Source organism: Charadrius vociferus, unplaced genomic scaffold (genome assembly GCF_000708025.1).
Source record: "Charadrius vociferus isolate BGI_N301 unplaced genomic scaffold, ASM70802v2 scaffold31, whole genome shotgun sequence".
Taxonomy (NCBI): domain Eukaryota; kingdom Metazoa; phylum Chordata; class Aves; order Charadriiformes; family Charadriidae; genus Charadrius; species Charadrius vociferus.
The window spans coordinates 2549552-2567449 of NW_009646966.1; the positions used below are offsets into that span (position 1 = coordinate 2549552).

Consider the following 17898-nt stretch of genomic DNA (forward strand, 5'->3'; position numbering starts at 1 on the left):
TGCCATGTCCTGTTGAGGAGGGGAGTGACAGAGCAGCTTGGCAGGCACCTGGCATCCAGCCAAGGTGAACCCACCACAAAAATACACAATATTTTAATTAACATTACATTGTTGTGATTATTCCATTATAATATTTATTGTTGCATAGAAAGCCAAATAGCCAGAGACATCCATTTCAGACAAGTTATGGCATCAGCAGCACTTGTTATTCCACAGAAACCACATTTAAGTCCAACTGGAAAAGGAAGTTTCAAAATGCTTCCATAAGCATTAAAACATTTTTTAAACCCTTTTAGGTTTTGTGTTCCGAGTCATTAGAAATGGTGATTTTTTTATTAGGTTTGGTAGCCTCATCCATCAGTTCCTTCAGCTGCCCAATCTGTTCATCACGGAAGTCATTAAGTTTTTCTTCTGTGAGCTGGATTCCATACACAGTCTTTTCTCTCAAGTTTTGTTTGTCCTCATTAATTTGTTGCTGTATCAGTGCTGCGTAGTTCTAATAAGGAAGGAATACAAAGATCACAAAAATGACAAATGCAGGATTCAGGTCAACTTTTTTTAATACCAATTTACTGGAATAACATACTCTTACTCAACCTTCTACAACAGCCTATTAATCAACAGCACATGACAAAAAAAATACACTTTCCATAAGAAAGAAAAAGCTATTATGGCATTTCTAATGCCTACAGTCAATTTTAAGTAGCTAGTTTAAAATGCATCTCTCATATGTACAAGTTAATTTAATTCTGTCATATCATGTACTACTACTGAAAACAAAACAAAATTTAATTATAGATCAAATATATTTATGTAGTTATGGCTATTAAAATATGTTTCCTATCTAGCAGGATATCAATAGGATTCTCTTTGTAAACTTAGACATCTCGGAAAGTATTATTCTTGAGGATATGTATTAGAAAAAGCAATCTACAATTAGACAATGTCCTAAATCCTTTCTGCCTAACCACTCTCAGCATTTCTGGGAACTAATAAGGTCATTTGCACCCAGCCCTGGACTGCTCCAAAGGTGGTAGGAATTCAGCAACTGTGAGACTTCTGTTGCTCCGTCAGCTTTGGAAGAAATTCACTACCAAAATTAGAAGTTAGGGTAGAATAAGAAGGAGCTTCAAGGAGAGACACCTCCATATTGCATACTCGTTACCTGGAGGAAAAAAAGGATAACCACTTTTCTGTACTGTTTTGAACATAAGTAAGTTTGTTCAGACTTACTTTCACCCCTGTTGTAACAGAAAGCATTTGGACGATGTTTACTTAAATAACAGCATTTATGTCAGTGGATAGGCAAAATGGTCCGTATGTATCACAGCAATACCAGGCTGAGGGCCATTATAAAAGCACAACTTTCTCAACGGCAGAAATTAAAGTGGCCTACCAGAAATGGTCACACCAGTAATGTGGGCGTAGCTGGAAAATTACTTTCTCACCACTTTGGAGCAATCTTTGACCTTTACAACTTTCTAAATTACAGCACTCGAGTGTTTTGCAAGGACAGCAGTTCTGCAAATTTAATTGGGTTAACGGTGCTACCACTGACACCGCTGTGTTCAAAGCCCATCTCTGAGGCTCCTGTGCACTCCGCAGCTCCCTCTGCCCAGCGCCTGCCTCGCTGCAGCAGCTCTCAGAAGTTGTAGTGAGTGAATTGGTCAAAAGCCTCATGGTGTGTGTACTCACTGAAGTCACTGAACCTACTCAGATGTTTAAAAGTGAAGCACACAATCAAACACTGTGTTGGAAGGGAGTCTAAACTTTTGTTTTTAAGTTCCTCTTAAGGAAAATAAACTCCACAATTAAGAAATTACTTTTAAAAATTGATTTTTGTTGGAAAAAATATAGGCTTATCTCCTAGTTTAGTAAGGTATCCTTTAAAGTATCCTTAAAGTTTCAATGGCAGCTCTGAACACAGTATGAGAGATTGAACTAAAAAAAAAACCAACATTCTAAATAAATAACAACTGTGTCACATGGTAACACCTTTTTTTTTTTTTAATAAAGGATTAAATATCAGGAGTATTTAAAAGCATGGAATTTTGGCAACGAGATACAAGCATTATTTTCATTTCAAGTTTTCAGCTGGAAGTAGCCTCGTTACGGAATACTGAATTGTTAATTCAATTACCAGCAACGTTACTAAAGCCACTACTTCAGCTTTATGTCTAATAATTCCAGAGAAGTGTGTGAGAAGGAAAATGTTATTCATGAGCATGTGATAAATTTCAAAATGACAATATTTACTAACATAAATATACTACATTGTTTATGGACCATGACAAGTCTCACTAAAGTCAGCGGGATCTTACCAGGCTGGCTGCAAAGCTTAATTTATGGCTATTTCAAGAAAATAGGTAAAACAAACCCAGCAAACAAAAGTAAATTTATATTAATACAGACTGAACTAAACTGATTCCTCATCTCTTTTAGAGAGATCTGTAGCAGCAGAACTTTACATTAAAGTTACCCAATAAGAAAAATAACAAGTTCCATAATACCAAGATTCTTCCCCACATAACCTCTCCCCTCTTTACATTAAATATGCATTCAGGAACAGTGACACTACTGGTAATCCCTGCAGTAACCCTAGACCTCAGTGGTATTGCCTTATGCTAGAGTTGGTGCAAGGTTGAGGAGGAACTAAATATATTTTTTTCCCCGATGACTGAACAATCAACAAGAGGGAAAGGGATAATGGGTTAAAAATTCTTCAGCTTTGTGATACACAGAATTTCTCATCAAGGCAGATGGACAAATGCGATCTCTGAAGCAGACACCAGACCAGTAACACACTGACATGTTACATATCAACCTTTGTACCTCATTCTATCTTCAAATTTCTACACAGAACAATCCAATCAGTATTCTGCACTCCAAAGAAAGAAATTCTAATTATACCAAACAAAAACGTTCGCAGCATATAATTCAGAAACAATACTGAAAGCAAGCAATGTGAAACTCTCCACATCTTATCAAGAGACCTGACTAAATGTACAAACCCCGAGAACCCCTCCATGCGATGGATGTCCTACCACTGCAGGTTTCACAGTGGGAGAAAAGTCCTCCCCACTGCTAATGATCAACCACCTGGGAGGAACCTAGGGCTACTGCTGCAGGCCTGGGCTATGGTACCTAGAAATAACTGAAATTCATTTAAAGACCAGTTACAATTTTACAAACTTTGTTTATCAGATCATCTTTCCCCAAAATATCAAATGAATTACTGGTAAAGAATCTGCAATATTTTTTTATTATATCCAGCATCAAATCATCACCTTTCACAAAGTATCAGCATTAAAGAATTCAGATCTTGGAAGAGGTGGTCCTCGACAAAGCCACAACACCCACTCTCACTGATGCCCTGCACCCAGACACACAGCGATGGACTGTATTTCCCCATTCCTTGATGCCAGGTGTTCTGCTTCGCAGCACTCCATGCTCCCATCTGGACATGTCACCACTGGCTCTTTTTCCCCCACTTATTTTCTAGCTGAACAAATGTTTTGTACATTCCAGAGAGCCTCAATAGTTGTGGTTTCACATCGATTTGTAGCGTGAACAAAAACTCAAAATTGGACCCTGAAAACATGTTGGGTTTTGGCTGGCTCATGACAGAAAATGGAACTTTCTCACCTCATTTTACCAAAAGGCAGTGATGCACCAAAGAAAAAACATTTCAGCCTTTACAAAAGCACTGGAAAAAGATCAAATCTATGGCATATCTCATCTTCTCTGCCTGTGATACCAGATGAGGAACAAACAAAGCTTGAGATATTTAAGTGTTTAACACATTACCGTTCCCTCAGAAATTCATATTGTTATTATGTGATCAGTGTTTTGTGGAAAGGTACTACATAATTTGCTGGTACATAGTTCTGTAATTTAAGATTCGGTCTCTATACAGAAAATGTGCCATTTTGTTAACTGCACATAAACTTTAAAAGCGTAATGAAAAAAAGGGGAAAAAAAACGAACAACCAAAAAAACCAAGCTAACATTTGTTCTTTCAATAATACACCTCTGGTCACAAAATGTGATGATCACAGTCCTTCTCAGGCAGTAAGTAGGAACAGCATGTTTGTGTATGCTCTAGTTTTCTTAGAACTTAACAGATACAGAATTTAACTATGACTGTTATCTTCCCTACCAGCAGAACTGAAACAAACCCTTGCTCAGCTTTCCCAAACAAGGCAAATTACTTTGCCTCCTCCTTTCATTTTATTTTACACACAACTACATCTTCCAAACGCAACAAAACTCCTTTGTCAATCATGACACAAAACCCTGGCAGATTTTTCAAGGGCATCTTATTCCAATTAGGGTTTGCATTCTGCTCACAGAACCAGAGACAGGAGACACAAAACGTGAGACAAGTAAACCTGCACCCTCGCAGAGCCAGGCTCAGCGTACACAAGGATGGCAGAGGCACACAGGTGCTCTCCTCCCTTGCATGGATGGTCAAGTGTGGCAAGTCAGTCAGGGACAAACTGCACCTCAGGTTTTTTTAGGCTGGTTGGTCCTTTTTAAGTAGCTCTTAACTGCACTGATCCCCTGCCTGCACCAGCTGTGCATTTGCTGGATGCCCCCACAAAAAAAACCAACCAAACAAACAAAAAACATAGCATCAGCTGAATGGTAAAAGCCTTTGCCCCCTTGTATTTGACTACCACCAGAAACAAAGAGGATCAGAATTAAGTCCAAGTCAAGACAACCTCTCCTGACCATTTACCATCAGAAGATGACTAATTTGTCCAGTATTCAATCCCAGCGTGCTGGCCATCCATACCACAGACACCCTCAGAGTCCCACTCCTCCCAGTATCCATCCCAGTCCAAAAGGAGGTGCACACTGGCGAGGACGCTACATTCCTAACAGTACGTGCAACCAAAGAGATACCCCAAAATTCTCCGTATCGCCAATGTCGAGAAGCAGATACCTCACCTGAATGCTCTGATGCACACCTTAGAGGTGCTGGTTCTGTCCACAGATCATGTTGGGGTCTACAGCACACAAGCTGAATCCAGCCATTGGGCTCTCTTAAAATACTATGACATTATTAAATACTTAAACCTCTAAGTGATTTCTACAAAAACACAGAAGGTGAGTACTTGCTGTAATCAAAACCACACGGGTTTTTAGTTAAATTCGCTAACTGAAGCGAGTACATGGTTTCCCCCTGCTCTCTGATTCATAAGCATTCACAGAATGCACAAATTCACCAAAAGGGCATGGGGATGGGTGACATTTGAGGTTTTAAATACCACACATTACAGAAAGGGTGTCAGCCTTGTTGTTTTCCAAGTTGAGAAAGGATTAAATAGAGAAATAAAAGCAAAAACCACACAACCAAAAGCCCCGCTCCCTGACTGCCAGATGTATAGACTCTCACCTGGTCTAGTGCATGCTGATAATTTATCTCATATGCAAATATGAAATGCTGATAGACATTTATGACTTAATCGCAACACTAAATGGGTTAAGAGCCCATTTGCCCATTTTCACTAGGAAGAATGGTAATCATCATTTCTATTTTCTTTGGCATCCTCCTCAACATGTACAATGCTGCATTTTAGACAATCACTCCAAAAATCTCTGTAAGATTCATTTAGATAGAAAAAGTCAGGACAGATACGTCTATTCACGGCAACTACCTGTACAATCCACTTTCTTGCTAGATTTTCCCTCAAAAAGAGGTCTAAAATATTAATCTCCCTTAAGCAGTTTAAGTATAAAGCTGATGTACTCATCCATTACAAACAACTACCTCCACTTGCAGTCAAATTAATGATAACACTGATAAACAACAACATTACTGGGGCCAGATCAGAAACCGCTACTCTGAGACACATTAAACAAACAGAGCACAGTCAGGCACTGAAAAACGCTATCAAATTATTTTAAATTTATTTTTCTCAGGGTGACATCAAAAAACCCAAGCATGGCCTGACAGGCCACCCTCATTGCTCCCTGGAAGTTAAGTTAAAATTGCAGCATTTCAAATTCTTCTGCTGCTACTAGAAACAAAAATCAAACACACGCTGCTAGGACGATAGCATGAAGAAACGACTGTGAACCAACAGCACAGCAAGGAACAACCTGTTCTTATTACTCTGCAGAGATATGTTGAAAGAGTTATTTTATGCACATTCAGACAGAATTCTGCAACTAATTTACTGTAGTTTTTACTACAAAACTGTTTTGTTTGTTGAACTAATTGTGTATCAGCAAAAGACAAAATCTTTATAGAAGTGCATTTTAAATGGAAGATAACACCTCAAGAAATTCCACAGCATTTTCATATATTTTACTTGAAGCTGTAAGTATAGTTAGAAATGTAATAACAAACCCAGGAAAATTCTACCACGCCTAAGCTCGGCTTAATACACAATATCAGTGAATATTTTCATATGCTTGAGAACACATTAAGCTGGAACAACCTACACTTCACTCTGTCAGACTACTTAAAATAGCCCATAAACATTTTAAAAATTGCACAAAATGCAATTACTGTCAAATAAATTACCTAATCTGAATAAACAGCTATGTGAAGTCACACATCCTCCAACAGGAACAAGGCATTCTCAAACAACTTCAAACCACCTTTGTTTTTTATAAAAGACAAACCATGACTACTTAAAATTAAAAAAAAAAGTCAATATACTAACAAAGGGTGGTGAGTAAATCTTCCTCCTGCTTTTTAAAATACCCATCAAATGGTATTTGAATGATACCAGGTAATGACATATGTCTGGCATTATCAGAGTTTCTTACGTGGAAAATTAAAATACTAATTGCTGGGAAAAGGGCAACAGAATGAAGATGGGAATTTTGCTCTGAGGTACCGAACACAGCACAGGATCTCCGTGGAATAAAGATGTCCAGCTCCTACTGCAAGTCTTGACAGAAGGTGAAAAAACAATTTTCTCCTTTGGAATTTAAATCACCTAAGCATCCATCACATGTGTAACAGCAAATCAGAGGCAACTGTTAGTGAGAAGAACTCACATGAACTTGCAGCATTGTCTTAACACTTTCAGGTCCTGTGAAAGCCTGAACGATGCAGGGTGAGTGGTTACTGCTGGGTGGCTTTGCAAAAACTATTTTTCTGGACTCTAGCGTGAGTACAAGAGGGAAATCTCAAAGATTATTCTCTAATCTGTAGGACTTTACATGTGACCCTGAAAAACATCAACATCCAGAAGGTACAAGGCCAAATGTTTCATTCACAGATGCTCCAGCTCTGGTGCAGCAGGCAACGCTCACATTCTGAGGCAACAGTAAGGCCTCCAAAACACCATCCTGTTCCAGTTAAATAAAGCATTAGAAACAAACTGGTCTTCATAAACTTACAGTTAAACTGTAAGTTTAACGGGTATATAAAAAAAAAATACAAGCTTATTTATGATAGAAACCAATGTTTCTCCTTATGTTTTCTTGTTCTAGCAACTCCTTCATTACCAATGCTGTAGCACAGAATCCATCAACAAGATGCTTAATATCTGCTAAGGGAGGCAGAGTTGTTCAAAGTAACACTAAGTTTCTTGGTTTCAAAACCAGGAAGATTTTCCTAGCACAGACTCGTTGAAGAAGGCCATAGCACAAGCCTTCAACAGGGTGGTTTGGGCTAAGGTAGCCGCCGCTGCAACATCAGAGACCAGAGACAGTGCCGCAGCCAGCACAGGCTGAAACAACAGAGGTAAGGAAGCAAACGCCGCTCAAGTCCCACGCTCACCACTGCTGCTCTTGAGACATCACTTAAATAATACTCTAATCCTCCTTGCATTCACACACAAACCCCTGTCACTCAAATTAAACACACTATAAACTCAAGCTGTTTGGCTTGAGTGAAGCACCACGGTTGCTAACGGACGGGATACCAGTGACTATGCTATAGGCTACAGATTTAATTAGCTGTTCTGTTGTATGATTGATTTATATTTCATGAGAACAATTTGGCTATAAATGCTGCTGTTCTGAGATCTGTTTACCACCTTCTGACAGCTCTTAGACATAAAGAATAAGATGCCTTAAGCAAGCTAAAAAATCTGCCATTTCTTTTACATGTCAAATTTCAGCAATCCTCGATATTTTCTAGTAATAACAGAGAGTTCAGTTATGCACAAGTTAGGATGTAACACATTAAATAGGTATGTTTTATTCAGAGGTTTGCTATGTATAAAACCATGAACAGTTAAAAATGGACTGAGTAGCTTACATGACCACTCATAATAACGCTAAGTTGAAACTTTAAGCAGATATAAGTAAGAATCAAAAGGGTCTCAGAAAGAGTACTTTATTTTTATTAAAGCTGAAATACTATTCTATTTCATAAAAGAAAAAAAAGCACTCTTCTCAGAAATTAAAGGAAAGCACATTTTCATACAAACTTTTGAAAAATTCAAATTATGTGAGAGAACAACAAAAAATTTTTTTAAGCATTTTTTTCTAATCCAGCAACAGTGCAAATTGCATTCCTCCCAGGACAAGATCCCTGTTCTTTCCCTGTGCATCACTACCTCTCGAGCAGGGCAGTTGGGGAATCCCAAAGGGAAAATAATCCCAGAGCAGGGCTAAACCAGAGCAGGAAACTCCCAGCCACTGTCCCTGCTGAGGCAGGCACTACAGTGGCACTCCCGAATGGGAAGGAAAAACGGAGACTGCAGAGTAGCACACAAACAGGGTCCATTTAAGCACAAATGGGAAATACAAAAGGTACAAAAATTACACAGTTTGCCAGAGGTCAAACTGGTTCCTCACATACCATGAGCGTGGAGAACCCATCTCACTACAGAATACATCTGCTACCCCCAAAGAAAAACAATGCAGGTGAAACAAAATCCTCCTTTTTCTAACAAATATACCCAATTGTAATTACTGAGGAGCTCTAAAAACAAGTTGTGTGAAGAGCAGATGGATAAGCTATGTTGTATTTCAGTCCATTATTAGATGAAGAGATTTGTAGAGGCCCTTTCAAGCCAAGGCAATAGTCTAGCACATGCGATGGGACTGTGTACCTCTAAACGTTACAGGCCTAAGCGAAGCTAGAGACGCAGGTTGTCTTTGTGCTGAGCGTCAGAGAGAGAAACTTTTGTCTTAAACATGATGTGGTGACTCGATACAGTGTCCTCCAGAGATGTGGGTCTCATCTGTGAAAGCAAGTACATCTCTCTCTCGCTGGCTGTAGATGACTGGCTTCAATCAGCTTCTTCCTTTCTTATGGTAAACAGAAAGTGTTCAATTAGTTGTTTTGTTTTGCTTTTTATAATTACAAAAGGCAATAAAAATACCATTTCTATGAATCTATAATCCCTCCCCTGGAGTTTGTTTTCTCTTTGGGTAACGCTGCTGAAGTCAGACTGAGCAACATGCTGAAGTGAAACACATGATGAAAAAAAAAATGCAGTTCCTTTTTATCCTTAGAAAACTATGAATTACATGTACTTTAATTTCTGAGGATGAAAGACCATGTTACCATTTCTAATTGCAACACACAGAGATAAAACAGCTTTCTCCAGGACAAAGTCACTGGGTCATAAAAAATGGCAACAACTAGAAAACTTCAAAGTTTTCCAAAAGCTAATCTGAAAGAAAAAGCCACGAGAACTTTAACAATATCACATTTTTCCAGGAGATTCAGGAAGGATGCTAGAACATGCAATTATCGACCAAATTTCAGGGTAGTGATCACAGTAACACAATGAAGTACACACTACAACTATACAGAACTGCTACCGTGTAAGGGGGCTGGGTTTTGGTTGCTTGCTTGTTTGCATTTTGGGAGGAGAGAATGAAAAATTGTTCAGCTAAAATGGAGCCAGGTAATATAATTATGTAATACTTAGTAATCAGCATGGAGAATTATTATTTGATCAGGAAGGTATAAATGGACTACTTTTTTTGAACACAGTTTACTAATATTGTTAAACTGGAAGAAATTACATTCATTTAGAGGAACGTGAAAAAAGCTCGAGAAATAACTCAGCTTTGTTTATAGATTAAATAACATGTTATTTTAATGTCCTTTTTTCATCTAAGACTTATGAGATCATAATTTGAGGTGAAAGTGGGAGGTTTGTGGCCTGACTGTCAAGGTAACAATATACCAATGCTATTAAGACCAAAATGGAGCCAAACAGCATTACAGTACATCAGAGTGACTTTACTGTCATTTGTGGAAAAACAAGCTGTGATTAATTATTTCTTTCTGGATACACAATACTTACATCAGTATTGTATATCAGGGCCAAAATCTAGGTCACTAAAAGCTTTTTGACCATCTGATAACAACCATAATCTTTAAGATCCTTTCCACTTATGTTAATGAGCATCATCTCAGGCCTTAAATAGAAAGCTTGAACTCGTTCTAGGGAAGAAGAAAGGAAAAAAAAAATCAGAACATACTTGAAGGAAAAACAACCTTTAAGAAAAAACCAAAATGACCAGTTAAGATCTGAAAAGAGAAATCACTCTGAAATGTAGATGCAGCACAAGAAACGGGGCAGGAGGAAGAGATGGGAGGTAGAACGAAAGAAACGGTCACACAAATGGGTTCCAATGGCTCAAGAAGATCCTACAATGGTCCTCTTCCTTTGGATAGGCTGTATCATCCAAAGCATGAGTTCCACTGAAAAAAAAAGCCTTCTTTTATGAAAGAATGAAAAAAAAAAAAAAAATTCTTCTCTGAAGTACATGTTAGTATTTGAGAGTCTTAAATTGGTACTGGAGACAAAACGCTTGGAAGAGAGATATATTAAAAAAACCATTCAAACTTAATATAGTTAACAATTTAAGAACAAAACATGGAAAATTATTCAGTCTGGACCTTTATCTGTGGAAAATTATGATGAAATTACACTGTAACTAATACCAAACTCTTAGACTGCTGTGACTGGACAAACAAGATACAGACCAGAAAAGTTAAACTTCTCTCAAGAACTTTGTTTATATTTTCATACAAATCCTAATAAATCCTCAGCAATTTGAAAGATGGTTATTTGTTGACTCAGTTCCTATTTTGCTTTGGCATTTTACACTGTGCATGGCAGCTCTTTGGCTAATAAAAAAGTTGTCCTGTGCACTTTTGTCTACTGCTGATGTTTTGTCTGGCAAATGTCATGCTATAATCTCACAGAAACTTCAAGGTTTTATCACATGCAGGGCGAGGGAAAAGACTAGAAGTGGTAGTATCAGTTTGTTTTTCAAAACTTAACTTCCTCAATGCATCAGTTATACCGTAATATTTTCATTTAAATATAAAGTTAGAAAATCTTGGCAAAGTGCTTCACTGCAGATAATTCCCAGACAAATATTGACACTATGCACAGGCATTGTACCTAACAAATCATAAAGACTGTTTTAGCAACATAATCACACAACTATAATTAAACCACACAATGCAAACATCACTTAACAGACTCCCGTACCAATTCTTTAAATAGAGGACAAGCATCTTAAATTTGTGGTTATTTCTTTCAGAAGTATTACTTCCAGATTTTCAAGGAAGACAATGATTTCACATGTAGATGTTCACAAAAGGAAAATAAAGCCTGTTTCCATGACAACCACATTAGTTTCCAAACTGCTAAAGACTAACCAAGAACATGCAAAAGACTACATATCCCAGATGATGACACTTGACAGACTTTCCATGCATCATGTTCTACTCAAATTATACTCACTGAAGCATTTCAAGCATACGTATATATACAAAAGAGACCCAGTATTCTTATTTTTCCATTACTCATACTCCTATAGGTACATTAGAGCCAAAACCTTGAACTAATACAGTAATGAAGAAAACCTCAAGTATAAACAAAAATTTAATCCGCAAATAGGCATCTTGCGTTGATTTCACTGACACTACAAATCACCCTTCTGCTGAGGGTGCACTGAATTTTTTACTTTAATGGACCTGTAGAAGAATAACGTGCTTGAATGAATTAAGTAAAAAGTCATGAGCAACATTAAATAAACAGACCGGGAGATTGTTAGTGTAAAAGTCAGATCCATCCCTCAGGACAAACATACAGAAACTTCCCCAGTTTTAAGTGAACATATTCTATGTTACCTGTTCCAATACAATACATGGGATACTAATTTAGCAAAGCAAATTTAGCAACAGAAAATACTGTCAAAGGCTGATTTGCTGGGCCAGTCGTACCACAGTTCATCTAGTAAGAGAGGAGAGAGAGAGACAAGTCCTACCTGAGTGCTTGTGGAGGCGTTTAAAACAGACAAGCAAGAAGTCATTAAAGTTTATCTACCTGCTTCTTCAACACGGCACAAACATTTTGAGGTGTGCGCTTCATAGAAACCGCGAAGGAAACTGGTCATCAATAAGAGAAACCCCATATACAGGTGGACTTGTTTGATTACAAAAATAAAAAAATACTGCCACTGGGAAACACAGGTGTTTTCTTATAGGGATGTTACTTAGACATTCAGTCTGGTACTTTTGGAAGTCCTACTCTATAGAAATAACTAAGTGTGTTTGACCACAATCATTTGTTTACAGTTCTGTCCTTCTTGCTTTTAAATAGCAGCAATAGGGCATCTCTATGAAAAGAAAGGAAAATGTCAGTTACATCAGTATGCATTAAGACAACTAACAACATACTGGCTTATATTTGTAAACTCACTCTATGGAAAGAAAGCTTATTACTGCAATTAACATGTACTTCATAGTACCTAATAAAAAGGCAAAAAAGATTAATTCATTAGTCTCTGTGCTAGACCCAGTGCAAATTTTGAAAGTTCTTGTTGCTGCAGCAAAAGACATTCAAGTTTTAGGCCAGACATACACTTTGTATACACATAAATGTATCTCTGTCAAATGTAGTAATATAAATTGTTTTAAAAGTCTTCTGTATCCTCCAAGCAATAGAACAAATCAAAGCATTTCCTTCTTCTTTAGTTTTATGGCTCTCCAAATTACAACAGAAAGTTCTTTACTCGGTTTTATTTTCCTAAAATATTGTGATATAACATATATGAAGCAAGAAAGTTCTCTGATATAACAGTGCAGACAAAAAAAGTCAGAAATTAAAAGTTCCCATTCTGAACATAATTCTAAAATTGTGCTGATTTTTTTTAGCAGTTTGCTACGGTCAAAAAACTTTAAAGCCTACAAAACTATGTATCTTACCAAGGGTTTTTAACTTGCAGATTTTTATACAATCTCTGACTACTTCAGAAGCAGCCACAGACGTTAAATAAAGAAAACAGATGTGTCATCAGCATGTTCAAGAGCTGCTATAAAGGAGCATGCATCTCTCTACTGACTACATCAGAGCCCCTAAATCTGGAAAACCCAAAAACTTCTGTAATCATCTGCAAGCTGCCATCTATTTATCCCTTAATACAATGGCTCTGACATTTAAGAGGATTTTTATAGCGTCTGTCACAATACAGCAAGTATGGGCTGGGCTATCACAGAAGACTGGAGGGATTAAGCACAGAAGGAAAAAGGAAAATTCACTGATCTGCAGAACAAGTTTCAAAATTCAATAAAGTACTGTAGAGACAGCTAATTTGAAAGCACTTCTGAAAAACTCTGTAAGATATTCTGTACTGTTCCTGGGGAGATCAACTACATATCAAATTCAAGCCTGAACCCGTTCTCCTATAATCTCTATACAACAAATACTTCAAAATCAACTCACCTAAATCTTGTTCTATTCCTTCTTTTTTGTATCTGCTATTGCAGCAGGTTTTCCAACTATTAAAGGGGGCTTGCTTTGAATCAGTAAATGACAGGGAAAACAGGGGAGTAATAAAGGCATGGAAATCAAGTCAGTCAAATAGCTTAGAGTTGTAAGTCCTTCATTTTGAAATGAACACTCAGTTACCAGAAACTTCAGCTTCTGCAACAAAAATCCAGACTGCCTACTTATTCCTAAAAATTCCCACCCACCTAGAACCTCTCCTTTTTCTCTGTGCAACTGGAGGCTGTCTGGTCCCACGCGAAAATACAAGTTGAACTGGAATAGAAGTTAATTTACCTCAGTAATTCAAAGGAAAGCATCTTTAAAAGAATGCAAAAACACCAGAGCCAGAAAAGTATCAAGGCAAACTTTCAGAAACACAAATGTGCCACGTTAAGATTGGTCAAGCCGGCTTAGTTCTGCGCTCTGGCTGCCAGCCTCCCAGGTGCGTTCACAGCCGAGTACCACAGTCTTCAGCTTCGGGTTAAGCATTAACATTTGGAGCAGAAGCAGCCTGCCTGTATAGAAGATATCGAGAATGGAAAGTGCAGCATATTAGTTCTACTTGTATGTCAAAAACCCCCAAGATAAACTACCTCTGCTCTGAGTTCAGTGGTACCATTTCATCATTTTGGTATGGTACATTCGCATCCACTCAGATGCTCTCTCCATACTAATACAATGATACTTTTATCATTAGCGTCAATGTCAAACTGCTGCACTGTTTGTTTATACTGTATTAAGAAACAAGTCCTTTTTCTACTGTATATGATCAAGAAGGGAAGAGTTTTCAAACTGACTATACAGTAAGTTCTAGAAAAATCTCTGCTTGACATCCATTGATGATGCATATAAATAGGTTGCCTCAAGGTTTCTACCAGTCAGAGAATACGAAAACTATGAATATGAAACCTCTTGAATAGAGGTTTCATTTGTGTTTCAAGACTTTTCAACATGAAGGAATTACCTCAACTTACATTTGTATGGCTTTAAAATTACTCTGGACTTGTTTAAAGCAATGCAATCCTATACAAACGCTTAAAACTTGAATTATTTTTGAGTTGTTTATACATCAATGAATTTTGCTTGCTAGCCAAGAAAAATATGGAAAAGAAAGTCTTGGGTACATTCTGCCCACAAGTAGGCAGTCACATGAGAATCAGGATGACTTTTTGTCTCACTCTCCACTCTGCAGGATGGCTTTTAGAGCTACCTATTTAAGGTAAACTCCCAAATAAGCTACTCTGCTTTTTAATTTAGTCACAGGATTCACTATAGAGCTAGGCCAAGACAGTAAACAGGAAAAGAACTCTTAAGTCACCTGAAGACACCAGCAGAACAATCTTGAATAACATTTACATCACCTACCACCCAGCGATGCTTGCCCTTGAACAACACTGATGGTAAATTATGGTTCTTCATGAGCAGGGGCTTATTTCAGTCTTAAAGGGGGGATGAATGTTAGGTTTTGTTGTCCTGCAGAATGTTTCATGCACCTCTGAAAAAAAATCATGCTCACTAAATAGAGAAAAAAAATTAATCCTCCAAGTAACATCAATCCCATTGCATCTGTAAAGCCGCCAGTCCAGGGGAGAGCTTAGACTAGTCAAACTAAATCTGTTTAGTGATGTAGTGGAAAATCCTCCTGCTCACCAGTATCGCAAAGATGCAGCAGGCAAGCACAGCACGCAGATGCAGCCGGTCCCAGCTCTGAGCAGTGGCCCTGCATAGGAAGGCATCAGACTGGGAGGGTTCCTCTGTCGTCCCAGCACATGCCCCATTTCTAGCACAGAAAAGATGGGTAGACTAGAATAAACAGTTGTTTACGCCAAAACCCGCTTGCGGGCTGCTTGCTGAAGTGTCCCTACGGGCTAAACACTGAAGGCACCTGCACGGGCTGGTCCCAGGGCCGTGGCCAAAGCACCGCTTCGGTGTCCTGACCGTACTGCGCTTCCCAGCTCACCCCGGCTCCCTGCGGATCTCTGACCCGCAGGCACGTGCACTACCATAAATTCAACCATAAGGTCTGCCTGCTGTTATAGCGCAGGACTGGCCTTCACCGTTGACTGCTGCCCTAGAAAACCAGAACAAAACATAACTTATCTTCTCTATGTCAAAACATAACGTTTCAATGTGAATTTTTAATTTCTTAAAAGAGTAAAATGCTGAAAACAAGACTGCACACCAATGGGGGGAAGCAATGGGATCATTTGTATTCTAATGTATTTATTAATGAGAAAAATACAACTGATCTCCTCATTTTCACTGAGCTGCTTGCTATATCCACTACAGCAGTGCAAAACACGTTCCTTTGCAGAACCCAGCTTAGTAATGCTTTATTTCATCAGGTGGGTGGAGAATTTCCCTGGGAAAGTTCTGCCACAACTGCTGTCAAAATTATCATACCTACTTGAAATATCTTTAGGATCCTATCTTCCCTCAAAAACACTGCCTACAAGCAATCTAATCACAAATGAAAACAAACAAAAAAGTCCCATTACTCGGGAAAAATGAAAGCTTTGGCAAGTAACTTGGTAACGTGTGCCAGTGATAGATGCATCACTGTACCAAAAGCTTTAATCAACAAATGGGATATGCTAAATAGTACAAGGGGTCATGAGAACTTCATCTCACACAACAGAACTGAACATCTGAAGGTGAAAAAAAAGACAAAGCCAAATAAAACAAATTCAAAGTGCTCATTCACACTGCAATTAAATCCATTACACACTGTTGGGTGCTTTCTGCTAGACTACTAAATAAATTCAAGTGAAGAACTGTTAGATATCAATCTAGCTAATACATCCTAAAATTGTAATGCCAAAGACTGGAACTAAGTCTTTTGGATGCCATGGAATTGGTTTTCAAAAGAAAAACCTGCACGAACTCATACACTTAATTTATTCCGACCTATACTTGTTACTGCACATTAAAAGTGTATATTTGTACAAATAAGTGAGCAAACAACCCATTCAAACCAATACAATAAAATTTATAATGATGTAGACAGCATTCACACCCAGTATAAAGCTAGTTTCCAAGCCCTTGCTAATTGCTGTAGAAGTCTTTCCATCACAGTTACACTTCATGCTGTCTAGCACATTAACCCTCATTTCAGCCACATATCTAATTTATATAGCTGACTTGTGCCTCAATATAAAAATCAGATAAACTAAACTACAGCACACTAAACATATTGTTGAAATGTAAACACGTAGCCAACATCACACCCACATAGTTACATTTATATATAAACTAAACAAATTATTAGGCAAAACCCAACACAGTATGATTTTAAATTCTGTGCGACACGTTACTCTTGGATTGAAAACAAGTGACTGGATGTACCACAAAGGAGATCAATGTGTGTCAGTGATCACATATTTACAGAGTGCTCGCTTAGCACTTGTATTTCAGTACCATTTAGTTGTGAATGCTGATTTAGATTATGACTTTCTGACTTTTGTCACTCTAATTAGTCTTCCTTGAACACCAGAAACTTTGGGAATTTCCTCAGCTAACATTTCAAAACTATACTGTAAGTCAAATTTTTCTCCATGTCCTCTACACCAAACAGCAAAAATCACAAGGATTTGTGACTGGAGGAGGCCCTGAGCAACCTGATCTAAGACAGCCCAGCTCTGAGTAGGGGGCTGGACCTCCACAGGTCCCTTCCAGCCAGGGTCTTCCAGGCTACCTCTGCTTTATTACTCTACTCATTAAAAAGCCAAGATTAGTCCAAGTTATATTTTAATGACTATCCCTAAGTAAAAAATATTTTAAATGCAAATCTCAGGCTACAGATAAAGTCTAACACTATGTTTTGAGGATTACCAGATTTTAGGGGTTTTTTTATATGTTTCAATACTGAATATATCATACTGTAACAAATGGCTCTTCCCCCGCCCCAGCAAATGTATAAAAGCAACTAAACCAGCTACAAATTTCACTTTAAGACAGACAAGTTCACATACTTAAAAGACTACTAATAGAATATTATCACGATTCAATATTTAACCGATTTATTCAAACCGTATCAAGAATATGAGCTTTTGCTGAATGCATGCATAAGCTAGTTTCCACTCTGTTCTTTCATATCAAACACAAAACTTCATTGGCAGCTAATTCTGAGAAAAGAAACACAAACTGCATTTATTTTCCTCACTAAACTGAACAGCCATTG

The 17898-nt window shown here is 37.9% G+C and overlaps 1 protein-coding gene across 1 annotated transcript; it reads right to left on the reverse strand.

The window, feature by feature from the left end:
* Window positions 1-292: 292 nt before the first annotated feature.
* ACN9 (ACN9 homolog (S. cerevisiae)) lies at window positions 293-1260 on the reverse strand. The gene is made up of 2 exons (XM_009895362.1): window positions 1234-1260; window positions 293-496 (listed from the first exon to the last, which is right to left on the reverse strand). The coding sequence occupies exons 1-2, from the start codon at window positions 1258-1260 to the stop codon at window positions 293-295; spliced, it is 231 nt and encodes a 76-aa protein (XP_009893664.1).
* Window positions 1261-17898: the final 16638 nt, after the last annotated feature.